Source organism: Eubalaena glacialis, chromosome 9 (genome assembly GCF_028564815.1).
Source record: "Eubalaena glacialis isolate mEubGla1 chromosome 9, mEubGla1.1.hap2.+ XY, whole genome shotgun sequence".
Taxonomy (NCBI): domain Eukaryota; kingdom Metazoa; phylum Chordata; class Mammalia; order Artiodactyla; family Balaenidae; genus Eubalaena; species Eubalaena glacialis.
The window spans coordinates 69,068,410-69,095,380 of record NC_083724.1 but is presented as its reverse complement, the minus strand read 5'-3'; the positions used below and the strand labels follow the sequence as shown (position 1 = coordinate 69,095,380).

At 37.3% G+C, this 26,971-nt stretch overlaps 1 protein-coding gene across 3 annotated transcripts in view; it reads right to left on the bottom strand.

Moving 5' to 3' along the window:
• The window catches only part of ADAMTSL1 (ADAMTS like 1), a 465,052-nt gene that overhangs the window by 352,972 nt on the left and 85,109 nt on the right, over nucleotides 1-26,971 (bottom strand). For all 3 annotated transcript variants that reach the window (XM_061200460.1, XM_061200461.1, XM_061200463.1), the window contains exon 4: nucleotides 8,812-9,048. In XM_061200460.1, coding sequence (XP_061056443.1) covers nucleotides 8,812-9,048 — 237 coding nt within the window. The remainder of the gene's footprint in view (nucleotides 1-8,811; nucleotides 9,049-26,971) is intronic.

Below are 26,971 nucleotides of genomic sequence, written 5' to 3'. Positions count from 1 at the left end.
AAGAAGCACATGGTGATATGCGTGGTGTACTCTGCAAACTAAACAGCACGAAAAATAATAACATTTGCAAGTTTTTTTCTAAGTTAGATTCACACTGCTTTCATCTACTTCACTGAATCTCTTTGGGAAAACAAAATCCATGATTTTGTCTTTCCCAGTGCACACTGAATTTCAAAGGAGAAATTAAATAGATATAACTTTCAGAAAGTTTTTCTGTGAAAGCTATAGAAAGAAGCGTTTATGTATCTGTGTGTTTGTGTGTGTGACGTATGTTAAACAATAAAACTGTAAAAGTGCTTATTTAAAAAACAACAAAAGAGCACAAAAAATAAAGTTATTATAAAATTTTAAAAAAGAAGGGTTTCTGCCCCACAAATTGAATATCAAGATGAAAAAAATTCTCATATGGCAAAGAAATCCTTTCCATGAGTAGAGATGATACAGGAATAAATAAAGGACCCAACTGGGGTGGCAGGAAGGAGATGGTTTGAGATGAATGAATCCCTACGGAGTGTCACTTTCTCTATCTCTTAGCTATTCAAATAGAGAGGATACCTTAAGGAACTACAGTCATTTGACTTCAGTTTTTCCCAAAAGTGACAAACGCTTAAGTTGACTTGTTAACTAACTAGCATGTGATCACAGAAAAGGTAACCTGACAAATTTTTAATCATACATAAACAGGATAGTGACCATACCAACTTGATGGAATCACACCACTCACTTAAGAAGACGTAAGAGGGAGGAAGAAAGGATGTGAATTCACTGAGTGACAATCACATGGCAGACGGTGTGCTATACATACAGCATCTCCTCATCCCTCGTACCGCCCCAAACCAATGCCTGGCCCTTCTCTTACGTTCTACACCCCAGTGAACAGCAGCAACATGCTTTGCTCAAACTAGAAGCCAGAGCATTGTCTTCAACTCTCAATTTTTCTCTCCTATTTTATTTCACCAGTCACCAAGTCCAGGGACTCTATCTCCTGATTTGTTTTGAAATCCGCCCTTGTATTCCCACTACCAATTTTGGGTCCCTTCTAATCCATTGCCCTCAATGCAGATAGAGCACTCTTCCTAACATACATGTTTCACTTTATCTTGCATCTGTTTGAATTACTTCACTGGCACTCTTTGTCTCTCAATATTACAAACCCCAAGCTTCTTAATATAGCTTATCTAGCTCCTCATGACACAGGTCCTGACAACCTCTCTAGCCCTTTATTTCTTCACTCTCCTTCTTCAATTCTAGGCGCTAGTTAGGTCTTTCCAGCTATCTCTTCCTCTGAGCATTTCTTGATTCCATGTTCGGTCAAATATTCCTTCTACTTATGACAGTCTAAATTTCTCCCACTCTGGCTCCTACAAACTATTCAAAATTATATGGATATATATACATGTATGTATGTATGTATGTATATGCATATATGAATATGTTTGTACTATGTACAAATAAACTGGGATGTGTGCTACTGTGGGTTGCAGTGTGTCTCCCAAAAAAGATATGTTGAAGTTATAACCCCCAGTGCCTGTGAGTGTGATCTTATTTGGAAATAGATCTTTGCAGATATAATCAAGTTAAGATGAGGTCATACTCGGGCTTCCCTGGTGGCGCAGTGGTTAAGAATCTGCCTGCCAATGCAGGGCACACGAGCATTGGCAGGCAGATTCGAGCCCTGGTCCGGGAAGATCCCACATGCCACGGAGCAACTAAGCCCATGCACCACAACTACTGAGCCTGTGCTCTAGAGCCCGTGAGCCACAACTACCGAGCCCGCATGCCACAACTACTGAAGCCCGTGCTCCTACAGCCTGCACTCTGCAACAAGAGAAGCCACCGCAATGAGAAGCCCACACACCACGACGAAGAGTAGCTCCTGCTCGACGCAACTAAAGAAAGCCTGTGTGTAGCAATGAAGACCCAATGCAGCCAGAAATAAATAAATTAAAAAAAAAAAAGATGAGGTCATACTCAATTAGAACTGGCCAGAAGCCAATATCACCGGTGTCCTTATAAGAAGAGAAAACAGAGACGTTGGGAGCAAAATGCCATGTAAAGACAGAGACATACACAGACCCAAAGGGGAGGAGGCCACGTGAAGATGTAGGCATAGATTGACAGCCACCACTAGAAGTTATGAAGAGACAAAGAGAGATTATACTCAGAGCCTCAGAGGAAGCATCACTCTGATGATACATTGATTTTGGACTTTTAGCCTCTAGAATTGTGGGAGAATAAATTTCTTTTGTTTCAAGCCACCCAGTAAAGAAAGCTACCATGTAAAGAAATTTGGACTTTCTTTATCCTGATGGTGATAGAATGCAATTGAAATGATTCAAGCAGATAAGAAATGAAGACAGATCTGTATTATAGAAAGGAAACTCCTGTTTTCACTGTAAACTCCTGTTCACAGTTAGGTGAATACAGTATAGGGGTAATAGTATACTTTCCTTTACACTTGGCGCATCTTCCCTTAGAGCGTCAGTTCAGAGAGGGCAGGGACTGTGTTTTTTTCCTGTCCATTCATGTATTTCCAGGATCTAGCACACTGCTAATTCTTAAGTAAATATTTATTAAACAAACAAACAAACTGAATTTTTCACAATAGCCCTACAAAGGTACGATTCCTGAGGGATGATATTTAACTCTGTAAGCTCAGTACCCACCAGATTATTGGGAGAACAGATAAACAATGTTCAGAAACTAAATAATTTGTTAAAATTCAACTAGTAGGCAGTAAAGCAGTTCATTTCATCTTTACTGTGTCACACGAAGGGGAGAAAAAGAAAGATGATGCATTAAATCTCTGAAGCAACGCCATGCTTCCATGTGGAATTAGATTACGAAACACAGAAGGAAAAACAGCCAAGTCCGTGTTTCTGACATCACTACCTTTAGAATACCTGGTAGACATTTGATAGTAGTGACTTAGGTCACAGACAGAGATGGAGAAATAAGCATTCCATTCAATTCATTTCAAACTACTCACCATAGGAATTATTAAAAACGTAAAGAACTTCTTTGTTAGAGCTGTGGTTCATTTTAGTGTCACCACAGTATAAACCTCAAAACTCCATGATCCAATTTATTGCTTATTTCTTTATTGTATTATTCATTTTCCAGCAACATTATATAAGGCATTACTGGAAAGGAATTCACCTTTTCCTTTTCGAAACGCCTTGTTTTCTGACACAGCACTGTGCAGTACTATAAATATGCAGATTCATTAAAAAAGAGCTGGCTTATAATTGCACTTTGTCTTTTGATGTATGTATATTAGGTAACAACTGATGAATTTCATTAATTATGAAATAAAACATACTTTTCTGTATTTGACTTCAAAATAACCTCAAAATTATTTTTAACAGCAGCACATGTTCTATCTGTAAATTTATGCTACTCTTTTTTAATATTTAAAACAGAAACAGGCTTTGTGCTTTATAACAAATATAAATGGGGTAATTTGGATAATGAAAATAAATGAATAACAGCAGCACTAATAGAGCTGATCCTATTTGCAATGGCTCATTAACTCTGTACAGGATGCAATTCACTGCCCTGGATCAGGAGTTGATAATGGTGCAGCATGGAGCTATTAGCAAAGAACGGTGCAACAGGAAATTAACAGAAGCTCTGTTCATTCGCTGGGAAGTCAGGATCCCCTTTAGCATGTATAACCACTTTAAACCATGCACTCAAAAAGGCCATAAAGAGGGAAAAGTCAAAGAAATAATCTGAGTACTACTCCTACCACAAGCTAGTACTGATCAAGCTCATAGTAAGCACTTCAATGCAGTTGATCACTTAACCCTCACGGCAATCCTATCAGGTAGTTCCAGATATTATCCTCAAGAAACTGAGCCTCAAGAACTTGCTCAAAGTCATACATTAGTGAGTGGTGGAGCTTAGATTCAAACCCAGGCATGATGACTCCAGAGCATTTGCTGTTAACTCTTCATGGATGACAAATTGCCTTCCTGGCTCTGCTTTATCCCCAACTTCATCGAGTCTAGAATGATCATGAGCAAATAAAAAGCCCAGTGTTTCTCAGTCTGAGATGTAAGGTGGGGAGACACATCAACACAACTACCCCTCGGGGACAATGCTCAGATTCTAGTGGGGATGTCAAGGGGAGGATGTGATTTGAAAAGACACTCACTAAACCTACTGTCTCCATGTGTAAATGACAGAATTCAAGCTGGACAAGGTTTTGGCCTGTGGGAGAGGCTGAAGAAACAACACAGGGGGCATAGTTAAAAAATGCTGATAAACAGTGACATTCTCTGACCTCCCGTCTGCCATTAACTAGCTGGAAGATCCTGGGAAAATCGCATAACCTAGCACAGCAATATTTCTCAGGGCTGGACTAGATGATCGCAAAGGTAGTGCTTTCACTCTTAGTAACAATTTCTGTGCCCTGGAGAAAGAACGAAAAATAAGTACAGGGTCGCAACTTTCTCATAAGGCAAACGATATTCAATTTAAAGGTTTGTCCTTCATTCCTTCATTCTGAAATCAGGTTCTTATCGCTTTCTTGTTATTAAAACTTCATTTATGAAATGATGGTGAAAGTCCATGATAGAAGGTCTCCTTTTCTTTTTGAATGTTCTTAGCAGAATAAGAAGTAGGTTACTTTATCTCATTCTATAAACTTTTTTGAATTGTTTCAGGGTTATGAAGTTCCACACAGGGAACCACTACAGTAATATATTTTGCAATTCAAAATGTTCAGGGTACTCTACTTTTCCACAGCACTTGACAGTTTATTAAGCGTTTCACATGAATTATCTCACTTGGTGCTCTGCAGTCTGTGAGATAATCTTATTTTGCAGAGTAAAAATAGAATTTAGGAAGGGTAAGCAACTTGATCAAGATTACACAGATCATTAAAGAAAATCCAGATTATAATCTGTATCTTGTGACTTTAAATGCTATCTGCTTTCTAATCGGCGAGCGGTTCATAAATCTGGCCAAACACTAGGGTCATAGGGAGAGTGTTTTAAAAACATCAAATGGATAAACCTGAATTTCTGGAGGATGGGCCTAAGAGTCGTATCTTCTAAGAGCTCTCCAAGGGATTCTGGAGGGCAGTCAAGTTTGGGGACCAGTAGTCAACATCACACTGCCTCGGTCCAGCTAGCCTCACCAGGAAGAATACGGGCTTTGGAGTCAGAGCTGGGTATTTCTGAGAGAGTCCTATAATATACCTGAGCCTCAGTCCTTCATCTGTGAAATGAGGACAATGCCACCTAATATGCAGAGTTGTAAATATTTTAAAAAATATACGTAAAGTGCCTAGATATGGTAGTTACTAAAAAATGGAGGATATTTTATTATTATTATTACTACTACTATTAGAGTGAATATACTGCCTAATACGATGCCTAATATTACTGAATAAGGTATCTCTTATAAGTAGCAATGATTCTAGAATTTTCCTGAAGCAAATTCACTACAAATACAGATAACCCCCTTATTTACGACTTTTGGAACTGTCCGCAGGTCCCGGTTCCCTCCTCCGTGAAATAGTTATATTTGTAAATTGCTTTGACTCTAAATCTTTTGACTCTAAAAGTCAAAGTCTTCATAATTTTATTTAAGAATTAAGGCCTCAGATGGTTTTGAGGAAGTGGATTTTAGCTGAGTATTAAACAGGCATAACTGAAATAATTGGTACTTAAAAATGACAAATCTCTTAGTTACGCTGCCATTTTCTATCAAGGTAAGACTACGTCCAAAGCTAGACATTTGCTTCTCTACAGTTTATAATTTATATCTGTCTAGCATCAAAAATATTTGAAGCAGCTTACCAACAAAAAGGGATAATAAGACAACAATGAAGCCAGTGAAAGAGCTGAGAATTCCCCCAAAATGGGGTAGAAATGGAAGAGAAGGGAAAATGGGGCAGAGGAGATGACTTTTTTCGGGAAGCCAGGAGAAGCTCTTTATAAAAACTGTACATTTACGTTAGCGTTAAGATTTTTGACAGTGTTTTTAAGATTATGAACATATGACTTCTTAATGTTTCTTACCAAAGACCACAAATGCTAATCACCGATATACAGATGCAACCTAAATAAAGGAACTTTTTTCTAAGTAGGATGGAATTTACGTATGTCCACTCTTTCAACGTAGCAGTGAGCGCTTTTCTTTTGTTGACTAACCTCACTCTTGTTCTTCTGAAAAAGTATATATTGCATTTAAGTATTCCATCGTTATTCCTCTATCATTTTTTTGTGGATAAGAAAAAATTTTTAATTGTTTTGATAATGTCAAACTTGTTATTGGCAAAGCCAAGTAAATCTTTAGGATTGTTATCAATTTGGGAAAACTTCTATCATATTCCTCTCTCACCTTGTTGTCTTTCTCTCACATTGCTGTCTTTCTGCTCCTTCCCTCCTTTTTATAAAAGTCAAGTAGTTTTTAATCATAAAAAAAAGGCCATTATGGTAATGGTAGCAAGGATCTAAAAATGATATCACTTAAATTCATATTAAGTGGTAGTTTTTGATTCCTGAGCATGATTAATTTGATTTTTTTTTTTTAACAACTATTCCCCTGCTCTGATTATAGTCAAAATGAAAACTCCTTCTTGGTTTTAGACATCGTTTCCTTTCTGTTCCTGCTGTCACTGGCCTGGCCCAAGGTTCATGCTTCTCTTCACCTTGGCTGCTCTAAGAGCCTCCTTTTCAGCTGGTCTCTTTGCCTCCAGGGTCCTGTAAGTGGTCCAAGCTCCACTTCAAGCATCCTGTAACTGCAGCTATATTCATCTTTCTAAAGCAGAGCTAGGGTTATGTCTATTCTCCACTAAAACTCTTTCTTGGCCACCCACTGCTGATCATGGTCTTGTCTGCCATTTCAAGACACCATGATTTTCTCCCAAAATACCTCTCTCTCTCCTTACTGAGTACCTGGGGGGTATCCTGCTCTCTGACCAAACTACTTGTTAGAATCTAAATGCAATCTGAACTCTTCCATCCCTTTACCTTACTATTGCCTCTAACAAGACAAATAAATGAAGAAAAGAATAATAACTGATTACAATTTCTAGGTACACCACCATTCTATTCAGATATTCTCTAATTTACATTTGTCCCCAAATCTAACAGGTCACACTTATAAGAATCTAAGTTGAGGAGGCATGAGTATTCTTGCTTCAGTTGCCAAGGTACATGAAGCCAGCTGGCGGGGTTAGTCTAGGAAAAAAAGAGGCCACATTGAATTCCCATGCAGCAGAAACAAATGAAACCTAATTTGCTGGCCAATCTTGTTTATTTTGGTTCATTCATCAGTATAATATAGTACCCACGACTCTGGACTAGATATCAGGGAACCTGAAATTTAATCCCATTTCTTCCATGACCAACCATATAACTTTCAGAAAATCACACAACTTTTCTGGTCCCTGGTTTTTTCTCATTTACAAAATGGAAATCTGTCTTTCTTTGTTCAAACACTACACATACATAAGAAATTATTATTATGTTTATTTGCCATTCCCTACAACATAGTCCCTTTCTGTATATATTTGCTTTACAATTCTCTGTCATTCCCAAAGCTTTTGTAGCTTCCATAATTACTTCTCAACACCACTGAGAGTTCTAGAGAAGGAAGCAAATACCAAGTATCACAAATGATTCAAATATACTGCTTTTTAGGATGTTGATTAGATCACCTCTTAGGCCTTTCCTAGCTTTAGAATAGTAAAATAGTTACAGATATGTAAACATCACTCCATCCTCCTATCTAAGAAGTGCTTGGACTTGTCACAGTTTATTTGTCTCATGATTCTAGACCTCGTGAAGGTTTAGTATGTCTGTCTCTCTCTCATCTACACAGAACCTTGTAGGACGTCTCATACCTCTTGTAGTCATTCACACTACAGCTACTCCTTTTACATCTGAAAACAGATTTAGCTTTTAAATAAACATGTGAATTTGAAACAACAAATTACTGAAACACATTTTAAGTTTATTCTTATATGGCTAGTTGTGATATCAGAAATTCTGAAGAGAGAAAAATTTCAACCAATGTCTTCTTGGGAGAGGCAAAGATTCTCAAATTGTCTACTACGTGAAATTTAAAAGTATAATGGTCAAGTACAGCACACAGGAAACTGTAGCAACTGCTTGCTCCAAAAACTAGGCTGGTCATCCTAATCCAAAGCATAGACTCTGAAATCAAGATGGCAAACGTATTAACTCTCCCTCACTTTACTAACTCCCCACCTAAAGTAGACATTGAAAAATTGATACCAGAAATCAAATCTCTTTGCTCTCCCTGTTAAAGATTTACCTGGCTGAATTCGACCTAGTTGACACTGCCATGCCTTTTCCTACAATTTGTCTAAATTTTCAGCATAACTGTAGTCATGATAGAGAAGCAACAAGTTCTCGTACAGTGTACGTGGAGATTTTAGAGCCAATCTCACCTGAGCGATTCTGAAGCTCTAAGTAAATGAAAGCTGATGCCTCTGAATACAGATACACACACACACACACACCCCCATATTATTTCAGGGACAACCAAGGTAGAGGTAATTTCAGAGTCTAGTACAAAAGTGATACACAATATTGAAGAATTTTGGTTCTTCTAAAGTGAGACTCAAAGGAAAGAAGAAACTCTAGTCCACTTTTCCTTAACACATAATACAGCTCTTGTAGTTTTAACTGAAGCTGAACCTCAATTTTCAAATGGGTCATCATTTGTAAACTGTAGAAAAAGTAACACTGATTCAGATAGCAGGACTACACAAAAGCTACTGACACAAAACCCTCTGGAAAAACAGAATGAGAAGAAGCCAGCACTTACTTGGCACAAACCACTGATGCACATATCCAAAGATTCTGTGTAGCAGCGAGTCCCATCTAAGACTTTAGGTGCAAGTTCAACAACGAGGGCTGTTCCTTTGGCCTGGCACTTGAGGGAACATGGGTTGTCGGGGTCATTAGACACAGGAAGCCATTCATAAAACTGGCCATGGTGCTTGACATCATTATGAGCTGAGCACTGCTGCGCTCGGAAATCACCTGCTTCTGGTGGGCAGTCCTGGAGAAGACGAAGAGGGAAGGGAGAAGCACAGGTTAGGAGAACAGCCTCAAACAGAAAACTAGAGCAGCTATGTGCTCCAGGTCTTAGGAAACAAAGCAAATGTTCTGTCATTACAGATGGACCCTCCCATAGCATCTGAAAGGTTATATGATTATTTGGCCCTCAGAAGGTAGAGATTTGAGAAAAGTCATCACCTTGAAATATATTTTCTGATAGAAGTGAAATGGGAAAGAAACCAGCTTGAAATAGATCTGATGGATACTAGTTGGGAAAGTAACCACCTTGAAATATATTTTTTCAAAGATGTTTATTTGTCCATGGATTCCCTCCACATTGCAACATCATTTTTGTTTCCTTGTAATTTAAGTAGAACTGAGTACAGTCACAGGGTTAGTTAAAAGTATCACTGTCATTTTCCGTTCTGATACCAAAAGCTATGACAAAATGTTATTTTAGCAACTAGGAGCAAAAAGTTACGATGATTTTGTTCAAAATTTTTTTGTGGGGTTGTTTGTGAGTTTTTTCTAAAACAGTATACTTAGGCTACACAGTATCCAGAATTAAACATGGAGACCAAAATAGAGAAAACAGCATTTACACCTGAATTTCTTTAGCTTCAGGCAGCATGGCTGAATGTTTTGGACTTCCTCCTCAGATGGGAGTTGGATGCAATATGGTGGGTCTCTATGGGCCTACGTTTCCTTGTGTTTAGAACAGAGGCAATGATAATATTCAGCTCTCAAGGTCATAGTGAGAATTTCATGAGCTTTTGTTGGCCAAATACTGGCACAAGGAAGACAGACAGTACATGGTAGCTATTACTGTGATTATTTAATGAAGCCACTGAAGAGAAAGTGTCGTTGGAGAATTAGGAAAGTCTCTGAATTTGAATTTGAAATCACACTGGCTGAGACCAGCAGAAAACAAGAATGTTTTACATGTATATTCTATAAATGGAATTTTAAAATGTAAAACCATAACTAACCATGGCTATTTGCTAATAAATGATAAACTTTCGTGAAAACAATTATGATTTAATTTAAAAAAGACAAATATCACCTATCCCTCGGAGAAGCTTTTTGATAAGTAGGTCTATTTTATTGTACCTGCATTCAGATTAGGATTTATTATGGAAGATTGTAGAATATCCATCTACAAGGATGGATATTAATGACAGGGAAGTCTTTCATTAAAATTTTTTATCTTAAATAATGAATTTTCATGTGGCCTTTTAGCAGTTCCTGATTACTACATTATCACTTTTAAGAGTTCTCTTTTACACGGTTTCTTCCTCTGAAAATCTGTTTACATTTAAATAAACATTGTGAGAATAACATTATGCTATTTTATAAAATGAAATCCTGACTCTTTCCTCAAATTTCAGTGTTACTATTAAGTAGCATATAAGGCTTTAATATTTCAGAAAGCATAAATTCTTCCTAGGCAAAATGGATGTAAACAATTACTTATTTCAGTTGAAATTAAACTAGCTCAAAATACAATATAAATTCTGAAAGGCATTTTATTGTTAGTATCATATATGTTCTCAGAGTGAATAAAATGTAGTACTAAAGGAAAAGAATAAATTTTATTTATTCTTTAAATAAATAAAGTACACATGGGTACCCAACAAGGCTTAAGTGATTTTGAATACTGTCTGAAAAAAATTTAAAGATCATTAAACCAGTCAATAAGTGTGTGTTACACTTTGTTGTGATAGTTAGTTGTCTGTTGTAAGAAATAAAACAAAACTCACTATCTGCAAACCTATGCTATAAATCACAAAACAGGTAAACTGTATGATGCAACACAAACTATCTGAACTCAAATGTTTTAACCCCATCTCCTTTCAGACGATGTGTTCCAAGATAAGAACACAAACAAATTTAACATTAATTATTCATGAACTTATGTTCCAAAGGCAAGACCACAACTTGCCCAGTTTACAAATCCTACCATTCTCCAACTAGACCTCATTTACTAGCTTCTGTCCTGAAAGAACCCTGTAATTAACTACAGCCCCAAACTCTACAAGTCTTCTTCCCTAAATTCCCCCACCTGAGAAACTACAGACTGTCAGGGTGCTTCTTCCCCTTGTTTAGCAAGTTTAATGAAACCAGCTTTATATGATTAACACGTTTCCCTGGTGGCCGCTGCATGGGGGCTTCCACAGTTGAACTGATAGTTTAATTAATAATTTTTAAATAAAGTATTTTCAGTTTCATGATACCTGTCATTCCAAGAGTCAGCTGATTACTCAGTAGTACAGAAGAAATACTGAAGTGGACTCAATAAAGCAGAATACCGAGCAAACTGTTTAGAATGGTCCCAAACTTCCCTCATAATTACTTTTACCTTCTTTTTCTATAAATAAAAGTGAATCAGCTATAAGGGAATTTCAGGGTCAGGTTGAATCACCTCTGCATTAAGTAAGAAGGATAATATATAATTAAGAGACCTGTGAGTATGAACCTGAGATACTTTTCTGCATTTATCCAATTGCAAGAAAGGAGTGTCAATTACATTTTAAAATTGATGTTACATCATCTTAGTACAGACATAAAACTCCCACAGAATCTCTTATGAGTCCCTTCTGTTCAACAAAATGTGTTGAGTCTTCCCACCTTTACTAAAATAAATAAGACTGAAAGTCAGTCAAAAGTAAAATTACTAAAAAGTGAAGCTAAACTATTAAGACTTTTTGGTTTTCTTTTCAGTGACAAAAAAGTAGACATATTTAAACACATCACAGAGAATTAACAGGCAGACAGATGTTCCTGTTTGCCATTCACCTATATCTACTAGCTCTGAGAACACCTGCTACAGGCTTTATAAACTTTCACAACTGGAGAAATGTCTCTGAGAATAATAACACTTGTGAACACCTTTACTCACTTTTATCACTATGGTCTTTCCTCCTGCCCCTACTTCTGTAGGGGTGGGAATATATATTTTGCTAAATTGAGAATGCACTTAAAACCTGGAGTTCAGAGTTGGAAACTGAACTTGAACCTTCTTAATGTTTGAGTTTATTTGTACTTGGCAAAATGCAACTTCCTGTTTTAAGAAAAAGGACTTAAGAGGGCTTATAAAACAGGTTCAGAAAGCTCCTTGGACATCAAATCGCTCTTACAAAATAACGTTTTCATGATTTAAGTGTAAATGAATCAGAAACATATGAATCAAATTTCCCTTGAAATACACATGTTTAAAAATTAAGGGAAGAAGGATTTGGCAAACGCTTCTTTTGTTGAACCCAAAACATCTCAAGCATAGTTCAAGACACTCACTGAACTCCTGATGCATCTGGAATCACCCAGCTGCAGGAGTGGAAACTCAAGCAAAGTCATCATAGTTTCTTGTCCCACAAGTATCATAATAATAATTACAATAACTCTTACTTGTATAGAGATTCATCATGTACAAAGTTTTTAGTTTTGAATTATAATTTGATGCATGAAACCACTACAGTTCTTGATCCTCCGAAAAGTTAGATTTAGAAACTGATGACCTAACTGCTTTGAAAAATATTTAACATCCTATCCTGGGCATCATCTTTTAAATATCTCATAGGTAGTAATGATGAAGACAAATAAAATTGCTGAAAATTCTCATAGCTATTTGAACTAAACACAACCCCCACCAAGAACCTGGCAAAAAAAAATGGTGTGGGAAATACACTCTGGACTAAAGACCCCCAGCTTTCAGCCAGAAACACTGTCCAGTAGAAACAGAGCAAGAGAGAGCAAAGGAATGCATTTCTTGGCCTTCTGTCTATTTCCAACTAACTGTAATGCCTGACGATTGACAACTCTGTGTCAGGCTACTGAGCTAGGGCTTCCTCACTCTGAAAAAAAAATATTTTATTTAACATAGTCAGATGATCCCATGAATTACTGCATTTAGCCATTTAATACAATATAATACTTTTTCTCTCCAATTTTAAAGCACTCAATCCTAACCGTGTCAGAGTTTTCTTCTTTAAAAGCACAAAAATAAAAGCTGACCTTTAATGTACTCCCATTATAATTCATAAAGTCCATGGAGTTCTGCCACAAATGAATCCAATTCAAAACATTTTCTAGTTAATTAACTAGCCAGTGGGAAAGATAAGATGGATCCCAGATGTCCCCTGATGATGACAGGTGGATCAGATTACACTGTGGGACAAAAGAGGGTCAAGCTTCCCAGAGTTTACTCACTGGGTGAAATGTAGAAGATTATAATCTCAGCAGCTAAGGTGGTAGCATCCGAAAGGCTTTTAAAATGGTTCTGAAAAAATACAGATTCAGGGTCAGGAGAAACATAACTTTTTCTCTTTTTAAAGATGACATTTTCCTCCCTGAGGGATACACTTCTGCTCTACCTCTAGCCTTAAATATTCGGTGGTTGGCCTTTTCTCCTAATTTTGCTGTTTCATTGAAATTATTATATGAGTGCCATGGTAGAGACGCCATATTCTGATTCTTTGGTTTTATTTATAAAGTCAATATTAATACCTGATAGTATCAAGAAAATACTGGAAATTATATTTAGGTGACCACTTGGACTGTAGTAACTGAAGAAATCTATCCTTCTCACTGCATTTCCCTATCTCGTCACTGTTCCTCCAAAGTCCGTGTCTCCCCTCCATCCGGTCCTAATCACTCACCCTCCATAAAAATTCCTGTGCAAGAAAACAGAATTATAATTGCTTAGTAAGGTGTCTATTCTATCCTCCAGAAATTTGAGATTGCTACACCATGATGAAAACATATATGGAAATTTATCAGCTACTTGATGACTTTAGAAAATTTTATTAGTGCTAAGTTTTACCCTCAGAATATTAGGAACCCTCAATGGTCTGATGGTAAAATGGGAAAAGATTACCATAAAAGATTCCTGCACAATAAATAGATGGAAGCTCTGAAAAATATACACCCTAAAGTTCTCAAATCTCAGCACATAAGTCGACACCTCTTTTATATATTTTGGCTTTACTACTTGGCTTTCTGCCTCTTTTATTTGAAGTTAAGCTGAGACTACTAAACAGTAATTATCCACTGATGCAATCCAATCTAATATGATATTTTGTTCTCAGAAACATAATTAATGTTTCAATTTCTATTTCCAACTGAGACTCCCTTCTCCTGAACTCCAGTCTCATATATACAACTGCTTCCTCACCATCTGGATGTCTAAGATATCACAAACTCATCATATCCAAACTTGAATTCCCAATCCCCTCCTTCCCCCCAAAATTTGTTTCCTCTGCAGCCTTTACCATCCCAGTCAATGCCAATTCCATCCTTTTCAGGCCCCAAATCTTAAAGCAGAGGTTCTTACACTTGAGTGTGTATCAGAATCACCTGGAGGGCTTGATCAAAGTCCCAGATTATTAGGGACCCATCCTCCAGAGCAGGGGAAACGTGCCGCACAGCAGGAGGTGAGTAGTGGGCGAGTGAGCGAAGCTTCATCTGCAGCTCCCCATTGCTCGCATTACAGCCTGAACCATATCCCTCTGCCCCCCAACCCCCATGGAAAAATTGTCTTCCACGAAACTGGTCCCTGGTGCCAAAAAGGTTGGGGACCTCTGCTCCAGAGTTTCTGATTCAGTAGATCTGGAGTGGGGGGGGGGGGGGTAAAGGGATTTGCATTTTTAACAGGTTCCCCAGTGATGCTGATATTGCTGGTTTGGTGACCACACTTTGAGAACCACTGCCTTGGAATGATCCTTGACTTCCACATCCAATCCATCAGGAAATGCTGGTTCTATACACAAAAGTATACGGAATCTGACCACAAACTCGGCCAAGCCACCATCATGTCTTGCCTGCATTATTACAATAGTCTCCTAACTGATCTTCCTTCTTCTACGTTTGCTTTCCAAGAGGCTTCTGTCAGAGCAGCCAGAATGGCCTTATTAAAGCAGAAAGCAGATTGTGTCACATTTCAGCTACAACTCTGCCATGGCTCCTCACTTCACTCAGATTAAAAGCCAAAACCCTCATCACAGACAGAGGTCAAGATGTGGCCCCATCATCTCCTTCTGTCTTCCTTATGCCCTTGGCTCCAGCCACACTGGATTCCCACTACTCCTTGAACACTCCAGGAATACACTTACTTTAGGACACCTGCGTTATCTATCCCTTCTGCCTGGAATTTTCTTTGCCCAGATTCCAGGTGGCTAATTAACCTCAACCTCTATCAAGTCTTGCTCAAATATCACCTTCCCAATGAGACCTACCTTGACTTTTCTATGCAAAATTGCAATTCCCACTACTGATTCCGTTTTTATCCTCTCAACTTTTCCTTTTTTCCTTCACACTTAATGACCTTCAAGTACACCACATAATTTACTCATTTATTATGCTTATTTTTTGTCTGTGTCCTTCCACTAAAGTATAAGCTCCAGGAGGATGGGGATCTTTGACTGTTTGGCTCGCAAGCTATTATATACCAGCATGCAAAAAAATTTTGTTTGAGAATGAATGACTAACACATCAAATACATGAAACAGAAGTCATGTCTTTCATTGTAGAAACTCCTATTCTGTTTTCTTAAAATCTTGCAGGCAATCTAAATCTTGATAGTTTCCTAATCAAGGAATCTTAGAAAATCTTGACGAAATATCTAGTTTTTCTTCTTTTTTTGAAATACAGATTTACAAGAATACTTTTCATTTCAGACACTAGGAAAATTGAGTAGGGACCTCTTGCCTACTTTCTGAATAAATAGGCAGATTGATGTTTCCTCCAGCATGTAAACAAATTTAACAGGGCAATACTAAGAAACATAAAATGTGCTAAAATAATTTATTATTCCATAAATAGACAGTTGTAAATTTTATATAACATTCACTGTTATATGCATGCACTATAAAGCACTAATGTGAAGGTATCAAGCTTTATCCCCAAATTTTGGCCACCTGCTTATACTAACATCAACATTATCATCAAAAGCATTTATTTGTGCAAGACTGCTAGCTGCTATGAAAAATGAAATTAAACATATTCCCTGCCCTGTCTAGACAGTCTATATGGAGACAATTCTATTATATTTCAAGAGCATAATATTTAAATCTCAAACACATTACTATCAGTGCAAAGAACAGAAAATGGGGTTGATTTTGGAAGGTGGTGCCACAGCAGGTAAAGGTCACTCTTGGCTCATGCTTCCTCCTATTTGAAAATACCAACAGACTTTCTTGGGACACTATATTTTCATGTATAATATATAAGACATATTTAAGAGTCCTTTGTTTTGTTCTTTTTTTTTTCCTGGTATAAAAGATTTACAGATTTTCTTTATTTTCCTTCCAAACCATCAATACTTCTGGAAAGTAAGTGCCTATGAAAATTAATCATTAACCATTTGAATGCCTTACTATGGATCAGGGTCGGGCCCTATAAAATAACATCTTTACAGATTTGTGACGCTGTAAAATAATATGGAACTCTTGAGTTTATTCAAGCTTTGGGTGTGCCCTACTCTGGGCCCACTAAGTGAATGCTGGTTACAGGTATATTAAAGAGCTCTAAACCAGTCCAAATGTGTTTATCCAGGTCCAGACATAAGAGACTCAAAATGTATCACACAATAAATCATTAACCTCACCCTACTTACTTGATTAGAGCTTGTTATCTGAAAACAAATGCTCTGCTCGGCTAGTTTTTAATGTCTCCAGGCATTTGAGAGCTGATCTAAGTAAAAACATTTAAAACATTTCATTTTAAAAGTTCGTTTTTTTTCTCCCCCCTTTGGGTAGCTTTTATTTCAGTGCGTTTCTTTTTTCTCCTTTGAACAATGCAGACTTTTGGAATCCAATTCCCTAGAGGTATTTGTAGGACTGGTTGTTGTTTGTCATATTAGATTCTTAAATTCTCTCCATTTTGAAAATATTCATTCCCTGAGGGCTTTTATTGTTTTTAGTCCCTTTCTCTGAATTAGCTCCAATTTAGCAGTATCTTTTCTTAAATCAGCATTTCTGACTTTTTTTATTATTGTCTAAAATAAATGTTCTCCCCCTCCCCAAATTAACATATTTGAAGTGGTAATTTGTAATCCTTTTTGGAACATGGCATACAATTTCATTTTAAAAGCATTCAAGTCTACAGGGTTTTTTTGTTTGTTTGTTTTCAGACTGTATTTACCAAAATATTTGTGGTGGAGAGTCAGGTTAGAGGAAGGACTCATATAAGGGAAATATTTTAGCATGTAAATACTTAAGCTGTTACTACTGCTGGGACCTGCTGCATAACAAGTTCATTATGCTTCTATTTATAAGTGGGAAAGGTAATAAAGCTTGATATATGACAAAGGAGCAAATACGGAGGCTGAAGTTGTCTTCCGGTGCTTATGCCAGCTGCTTAAAGAAAACTGGAAAAAGATACCATCCAGAGCAATTCAAAGATAAATACAGTAATCCCCTGCTTTTCCAAAGTTCGCTTTACGCCATTTTGCTTTTACGAAAGACCTTACATTAATACCTGCATTTGCCAACCAAAAGAAATCCGAAGAGGATTTTTGCTTTTACAAAAAGAGGTGAAAAGCAAAATAGTGTTCAGTGTTTATTTTGCAGCGAGCCTAGACACCCACCCCAAGCAGGGAAAGTGGCACCACCAAGCTCCTTCCCCAGGAACTACACTGTGCATCTAAGCATCAAGCCTACATTTGAACTGTGTCTGTGAGCATCCGTGCTTTAACTCCATTTATTCTGTGCATCTGTTAGCAAGATGCATCCTAAGGTAATTGCTTCTTTGTTTTATGCCATTTCAACTTAGAAAAGGTTTCATAGGCATGCTCTACTTTCAGATAGGGGAGAAACCTGTACCTTGTTAGACAATTCAGAGAAGACCATAGTATTCTCTTCTCCTCTTCTCCATCCCAGTCTATAACAAACTGCCTAGTGTTCCCTGCAAGCTTAACTTCTTTTCAGCTGTCACTGAATCCTGACAGCTGTCTGTTTTCCTGGCACTGTATCTAATCAATGCTCTTTTTTGGAGGCACGTAATACAGTACCATGAACACCTCTTGAAATACCTCTGTCCTTGAGTACTTGAAATACTTCTGGGCACTCGATAGGTAAGTTTTTTGAAGCAAGCAATTGAAGGTTCCCGAGTTAGTTCCTACAAAGCTGACATCAGGCTGCTATTTGAATTATTATCCAGTCAGTTCCCTGAAGTTTTTATTAGGAGTGAAGCTGCTTCCCAACTTGGAGAAGGTTCCAGGTCAATGGGTGGAGGAGAAAGACATCTATTCTCCAATCAGTGGAATGGAATAGTGCCTCCTCTCAGCCAGATTCCTCTTTGGATGGTAGATTCTAACCCTGACCACAAATACAAGTAAGTCATCCTGGCAAGAGACAGGTTTCCAAAGAGAGGAAATCAGATGTCCTCAGACTGTCCATGGTACCAGTGAAGATTAGCCGAGTCTTTCCTTATAGACTGTGGAGTAAGGGGAAACAGTAGGATTACCATAGATAAAATGGTCAAGAGCTTAATGACTTTCTCTTCCTTCCCTTGTCTCTTTCCAACTTCTAGATCAGAATTCCTATTCCAGACACCCACGTTCATGATTTACTACATAAACTGACCTTTTAAACGAAGTATTCTCAAGTGGCTGGAAGCTTCATCATGGGAATGGTGACAATACTTTCCACAGCAAACGTTAGAATTCATGCTTGATGAATTTGAGGATACTTATGGCAACACCAGGAAAATCACTGAAAGTGGGATTATCTTAGAAAAATTGGGTAGCCATGGAATCAGAACAAAGCAGAAAGTAAAAGAAGCAGGGTGGGGAGTTTCAACTCAATTGGTGTCAGGCAGTGGTCCTGGGTAGAAGGGAGACCCCCCTCCCCCATAGGTTTGCTGTAGGGTAGAGTAAAAGCTTCCCTTACATAACCAGAGAAGGAGTCCACCCTTCCGTTTACTGTGGTCAAGTGGAACCTAGAAATTGTTTGCTCTCTTTCCCAGTTCCCTTTCTAAATTTCCTTATTTTCTCCATTCCTAGGAGCCCAGGACCTACATGCTGTCACAAATCATACCTCTGCCTTCTCTTTCCACATCCCAAACCTCCTCTTCACCCTGCAGGAGAGGATGGGTCCATCACTGCTCCTTTAATGCTTTTCTTACCAGCTTCCAAATTGGCAGCTATAAATTGGACAGCTGGGCACTCCTTTCAGAACACAGTGAAACGTGTCAGTTCCTTAAAAAAAAGCCTATCCCTCTGAAGGATCTCAATATTCACCCTGGCATAAAGGGGAATGGCACTGTCATATGGTGGCTCTGTAGGCAAATGGGACAGAAATGAGTTAGTACCCGTAAAACATTTAAATCAGTATTGGCACATAGCAAGCACTCAATAAATGTCAGGTATTATTAATATTACCAACACCATGGAGGGGAGCATTATACAGCTCCTGGGGGCTTCAGAGGAGCCTGAGACAGTGCTTGTTTCATCTAGCTTTGCCTTCCCCATTGCCTTGCTGCCTCTAGCACTACTTTATTTAGTTTTAACATAATTTTAATTAAAGGGACTTAAATGAATGTCTTAACATATGAGTCTAATCAAATGATATCTTGTGCCAAATTTATTGGGTTATAAGTTTGATGGATGACAACACTCAACTTTGTTTATGTGTGCTCATGCTTCTTAGTTTGTTGATCTTGGACTATGGACATATTTTAAGAAACCAAAAAAGAATTAGAGAAATATATTTCCTGACCCCTAAAACCCAGTATTTTCAGGTTGTCCTCTGAAGCCTGAAGCACTTCCCCTAAGCCCCAGTCTCATCCTGAAGAGCCCTTGGCTTCCAAGTTGATTTCCCTCTCCTCTTCCCCTAAAACTCCCATTTCCTTCCGTGGCTGTACTAGGGAAGAGGGAAGACGAAAGCAAACAGATTCAAGTTATCTACCGTCAGGTTTGGATGAATCACAATGCTTTCTAATTAATCACTCCCAATAGCTATTAATTTCCATGTGTTCACAAAACACGGAGACACTAGCTGAGCACTAGGCTATAGCGAAAGGTCAGATATCCTCCCTGCCTTCATGAGGCTCACAATTTAAAGGGGGAAGATAGGTATTGTGACCATCAATCAAGCTTTTATTCTAACAATAGAATTACAGGCAGAATGACAGACAATTCAAAACTGGAGGATAAGTTTTGGACAGAAGTCACCTCCCTTCTTATTTGGTCTCCCTTTAAGGCTGAATCTGAAAAAGGAGTGAAGGAAAAGGGCCGCTGAAACTGTCTCTCCCCCTGAGTGTCCTCAGTTTTGCAATGGGCTCAGTCTGCTTTCTCTCTTCTATATGGTGTGACAATACAACAAATACCTCAGCAGGTTTCTGTAGGGAGCTGACCTAGCTTTGCCTGTTCCATAGCCTCAGAGCTCCCCTCTTCTCTCCATCCACCCCACACCTTATATCAGAATAGCTGCCATTCCCTCAATGCTTTGCTGCTCTGGTTTACATTATCCAACATGGCCTCCCTGTATTCACCTGGCCGAGTCCTTAAACCTTAAGTATCACTTCCTGGTTTCCTTCTACGACAACTTCTTATCCTCAGGCTGAGAGAGGCAGCTCCCTCTGAGATGCCATAGAATCCTATACATACCTTCATCCTTGGACTTAACACACTGTATTATATTCTTGGTTTACCAAGGGCCTAGTATCAGCCTGGCACAAAATCAATGCTAAATAAATATCTGTCAAGGATTGAATTAAGGGACTTCCATATGCAACAATATATAGAACCAGATATTTTGACAAAGCTTCCCACTACAGACACCTAAAAATTCTACATTCAAGTAAAAATAACATTTAAAAAAATGTTATATGCACAACTGAACTGGCAAGGAAGTTTCCATAGAGAAAAAAAATTTGAGAAAGCATACATTCACAGAGGAAATTGATGGATGTCCAAAAGGGATCTGTTGGTTTCTGGTGGTTTACAACTTTCCATTTTAGTAGGCTATAAGAGCAGGAGACAATGGATAAAGTGTATAGACTGCAAGTTGTGGAAGAGGATCAAGATCCCCTCATAATGCCAAGACCCTAAGCAAAACCCTCAGAGAAAGAGTAAACTAGGAAAAGAAACAAAACACTTAGCTTCTGGAAAAGGCCAAAAAATGTAGATAGTAAAAATATTAGTGGTTTCTGGATATGGAGGAGGGAGCAATGAATAGGCAAAGCACAGAGGATTTTTAGGGCAGTGGAATTATCATATTCTGTATAAAACTACAATGGTGGATACATGTCATACACTTGTCCAAACCCATAGAATGTACAACATCAAGAGTGAACTCTAATGTAAACTATGGACTTTAGGTGATAATGATGTGTCAATGTAGGTTCACTGACTGAAATAAATACACCACTCTGGTGGGGAATGTTGATAGTGGGGAAGGCTGTGCATGTGGTGGGCAGGGGGCACATGAGAGATCCGTATCTTCTGATCAGTTTTGCTGTGAATCTAAAGCTGCTGTAAAGTTTATTTAAAAAAATAAAATGGGACGATATCAACAAACCAAACCAACTCAGCTTCATGAAGGGAAATAATAAGGAAACTTGCCTATCTCAGCTTGGCTATGGGTTAAGGATGGGGCTAGAATTCTCTTTCAGAATTCCTAACAATGGGACTCATGAGAGTTTAGAACACAATTCGCACAACATGGACAGTGGAAAATTTAGTTTAAAATGGTCTTGATGATCTTGAGAAAGAAAAACGGAGCTGGAGGAATCAGGCTCCCAGACTTCCGACTATACTACAAAGCTACAGTAATCAAGACAGTATGGTACTGGCACAAAAACAGAAAGATACCTCAATGGAACAGGATAGAAAGCCCACAGATAAACCCACACACCTATGGTCACCTAGTCTATGACAAAGGAGGCAAGAATATACAATGGAGAAAAGACAGCCTCTTCAATAAGTGGTGCTGGGAAAACTGGACAGCTACATGTAAGAGAATAAAATTAGAATACTCCCTATCAAAAACACAAACAACCTAATCAAAAAATGGGTGGAAGACCTAAATAGACATTTCTCCAAAGAAGACATACAGATGGCCAAGAGGCACATGAAAAGCTGCTCAACATCACTAGTTATTAGAGAAATGCAAATCAAAACTACAATGAGGTATCACCTCACACCAGTTAGAATGGGCATCATCAGAAAATCTACAAACAACAAATGCTGCAGAGGGGGTGGAGACAAGGGAACCCTCTTGCACTGTTGGTGGGAATGTAAATTGATACAGCCACTATGGAGAACAGTATGGAGGTTCCTTAAAAAACTAAAAATTGAATTACCATATGACCCAACAATCCTAACTACTGGGCATATACCCAGAGAAAACCATAATTCAAAAAGACACATGCACCCCAATGTTCACTGCAGCACTATTTACAATAGCCAGGTCATGGAAGCAACCCAAATGCTCATCAACAGACGAATGGATAAAGAAGATGTGGTACATATATACAATGGAATATTACTCAGCCATAAAAGGGAACGAAATGGGGTCATTTGTAGAGATGTGGATGGACCTAGAGACTGTCATACAGAATGAAGCAAGTCAGAAAGAGAAAAACAAATATCGTATATTAACGCATATATGTGGAATCTAGAAAAATGGTAGAGATGAACCGGTTTGCAAGGCAGAAATAGAGACACAGATGTAGAGAACAAATGTATGGGCACCAAGGGGGGAAAGTGGGGTGGTGGGATGAATTAGGAGACTGAGATTGACATATATACACTACTATGTATAAAATAGATAACTAATGAGAACGTACTGTATAGCACAGGGAACTCTACTCAGTGCTCTGTGGTGACCTAAATGGGAAGGAAATCCAGAAAAGAGGGGATATATGTATACATATAGCTGATTCAGTTCTCTGTACATCAGAAACTAACACAACATTGTAAAGCAACTACACCCCAATAAATAAAATAAAATAAAATGGTCTTGGTTAGTACTGATCACCACCCCATTCCAATATCATCGTCCCCAAAAGCAAACGTAAATTCTCCCAGAAAGTACACTTGTAAATCCAGGCTACAAGAAACTCTCTCTTAAATGCCAACAATCATGAAAGCACATAGAAATATCACAACATATATGAGGAAACAAGGTAACATGAGACAACAGAAACAAGAAAATCAAACTGACAGAAAGTTTCCATAGTTAAATTATTAGACACAGGATACAAAATAAGAAAATACAATGTACTTAAGAAAAAATTTTAAAAAGAATGGTGAATGTATAACCAAAGAAAAGTGTAATCAGATATACTTTAAAAAGAAACAAATAGAACTTAAGTAAATGACAAATATAAATGACATTAGAAATTCTATATGTGGAATAAAAAGCATATTAGTCACAGCAGGGGAGACAAACTGTTAAATGGAAGAAAGAGTTGAACAAATTATACAAAATCCAGGACAGAGAGACAAAGATACAGAAAATATGAACAACAGAATAAGAAATATGGATTATATAGAGCAAATCATTTCCTGAGAATTTTCCAGAAATAATTAAAAATAAAAATCTCCAGGGTTAGAGGCCAAATGAAAATCAAACAGGATAAATAAGTGATCTGTTCCTATACAAACTATAGCTAACTGAAGAATGCCAATAATAAAGATAAAATCATAAAAGAAGTAAGAGAGAAAAGACAAAGGAAGAAGAATTAGAATGACAGCTGACTTCTCAACAGCTACAGTGGAAATTAGAAGTCAGTGGACAATTATCTTCGTGTTGAGAGAAGATAACTGTCAACCTAGAATTATTTTCACAGCAAAAATAAATTTTAAGAGAAATAAATACAGATATTTTACATAAACAAACACAGAAAACAACTAAGAGAACTTATTTTCACAGAGCCCTCACCAAAATACCTCCTAAAGGATATACTCCAGATAGAAAAAAATAGAGCCTTGAAGAAGATCTGTGATTTAAGAAAAAATATGGACCAAAGAACATGGAATATTTTCAAGTATACCTAAATAAACAATGACTATATAAAGTAATCTGATAAGATAATAAAGATGAGCTGACTATATAAAGCACTGATTATATAAAATATTAAATCTGTGAGGTTAATAAAAATAGAGCTAAAACACATGACAACAAAAGCTCATAAGTCTGAAGGAAGGAAATCAGAGTTAAAATGTTCTAAAAGATTTAAATTGTTTGATAGGCAGGTATAGATGCTACTTAACTTTGGTCTTCAAGTATGCACGTTAAAATTTGGAGTATCCACTAAAAGAATAGAAATTGATGTATAACTTTAAAACCAGCAAAGGGAAAGAGTAATAAGAAAAAAATAGTCTCAATAGTTCAAAGAAGGCAAGAAAGATTAAAAAACCACTGGAAAAACAGGACAAATAGAGATCACAATATAAGATGGTAGAAATAAATCCATATTACCAGTAAACACAGTGAATGCAAATAGAGCAAATAAAGCAAAAATCATCAGATTGCAATTAAAAATTTGTTTACATTAGATCCTCATAAACTTAAAGATAGAGAAAGGTTGAAAGTAAAAGAACAGAAAAAGATGTATGAGACAAATCTAACCAAATGAAAGGTGGATTGGCTATATTAATATCAGATAAAACAGATTTAAAACCAAAAGCATTACTACTGATAGAGATGATCACTACATTATGAATAAAGGTTAAATTCCCCAGGAAGATAAAACCATTTTAAAATATATATCTATCTAATAAGACAGGTTTGAATTATTCCAAACAGACTACAAGGTGAAATGGGCAAATTAACCAATCAAGTATAATAGTTTTAAAATCCTTCTCTCAAGCAGGTTAAAAAAAAATTCATTGAAGATGTAGGAGATTTGAAAAACACATTCAAAATGCTTGACATAAATAGAAGCTTACACCCTCAGATCAAGGAATACATGTTCTCTCCAAAAACACATGGATATTAGGTCATAAAACAAGTCTCAACAAACTTCAAAGAAACAGAATGCAAAGATCATTTTTAAAAACTCACAATGCAATTGTTAGAGATTAATAAAGAAAGATAAGTTTTCAACTGCCATATATTTACAAGTTAATAAACAGGCTTGTAAATAATTTATGACTTGAAGGGACCATAATGGAAATTGAAAAATACCTAGAACTGAATGATAATGAAAAATCTCCTTATCACACCATGGGAAGCAACCAAAGCAGTATTTAGCTGAACATTTACATGTGAAAACAAGACAGGCTGAAACTTAATACACTAAGCATCAAACCTAAGGAATTAGAAATAGTACAATAAAATAAGTCCAAAGAAAGTAGATGAAAGAAAATAATACAAAGACCAATGAAACAGAAAAAACAAAACCATAGACTCAACAAAGCCCAAGGGTGGTTATTTGAAAAGACTAAAAAAATAAACTTCTGACAAACTTTATTCAATGATAAAATTAAGAAAAAAGAAATCCCAAACATACACTATAAGTGATGCAAAAGTGGAGACAGCTACGGATTCAGCCGAAGTTAAAAGATAGTTACAGGGCTTCCCTGGTGGTGCAGTGGTTGGGGGTCCGCCTGCCAATTCAGGGGACACGGGTTCAGGCCCTGGTCTGGGAGTATCCCACATGCCGCGGAGCGACTAGGACCGAGTGCCACAACTGCTGAGCCTGCGCTCTAGAGCCCACGAGCCACAACTACTGAAGCCTGTGCGCCTAGAGCCCATGATCCGCAACAAGAGGGGCCACCGCAATGAGAGGCCCACGGACCGCAATGAGGGGTGGCCCCCACTCGCTGCAACTGGGGAAAGCCCACGCATGGCAGCGGGGACTGAATGCAGCCAAAAAATAAATAAATTTAAAATATATATATAGTTACAGAAAAAGTCTGGCCAACTTTAAGCCAAAAACTTTGAAAACTTAGTCTTAGAAAAAAAATTATTCAAGAGAGAAAGGGAATGATTCAAGAAGAAGCAAAAATAATAACAACAATAAAAGTAAATATGTACATAGAATTGACTATGTATCAGGCACTGTCCTACATTGTTTATGTATATCCACTCCTTTAATCCTCACAATAACCCTATGTGTCCCATTTTACAGATCAGTAAACAGAGGCACAGTGAGGTTAAATGACTTTTACACAGCTAATAGATCAAAGTTGAGATTAAACCTAGATAGTTTGGCTCCAAATTTCATTCTTTGCCCACTATGCTATGTTTTGTATGCCTTTAAAGAAATTCAATCAGTTAATTAAAAAATCTTCCTACAAAAAAAAAAAACCTCACTCCTGATTTTATAAGCAGAGTTTACTAAACATGCAAGGAACAGACAACTGTATCTAAAATAAACTCTTTCAAAGACTAGAAAAAGAGAGAACATTCCCAATTCATTCTATCAAAACCAGATAAGGATTGTGTAAGAAAGAAAATTACTCATAAACATAGAGGCAAAAGTCTTAAACAAAATATTAGCAAACCGAAACCAGATGCTATGCAAAAAAATATACATGACCAAGTTGGGTATATTCCAGAAGTACACCCACAAGATTAGACACAAATTTAAAAGTCATATAATATCAAGTACTGGCCGGGATATGGAACAAAAACGTGTACGATTCTGGTGGGAGTGTGAATTGAAGCAATCACTGTAGAAAACTTTGGCATACCTTGTAAAGTTTGAACAAGCACTAGCTTGCTTTGTATTTGTTTACTGTCCTTTCTGATTATTTTTTCTCTAACTTCTATTTAATTGGTAAGATTCTCTTTATTTTCTAGTATTTCTTCTTCTAGTTTTGAAACTAGAGATTATATTTCTATTCTTTTAACAGGTATTTTATTTCCTTTTAGTATACATTTCAACTTAAATTTTCTGAAACTCTAACTTTATTTTGTGTTTCTATCATTTTCCCAAAGGAAGGATTTTAATACATGCTAAACACTGAGATGCTA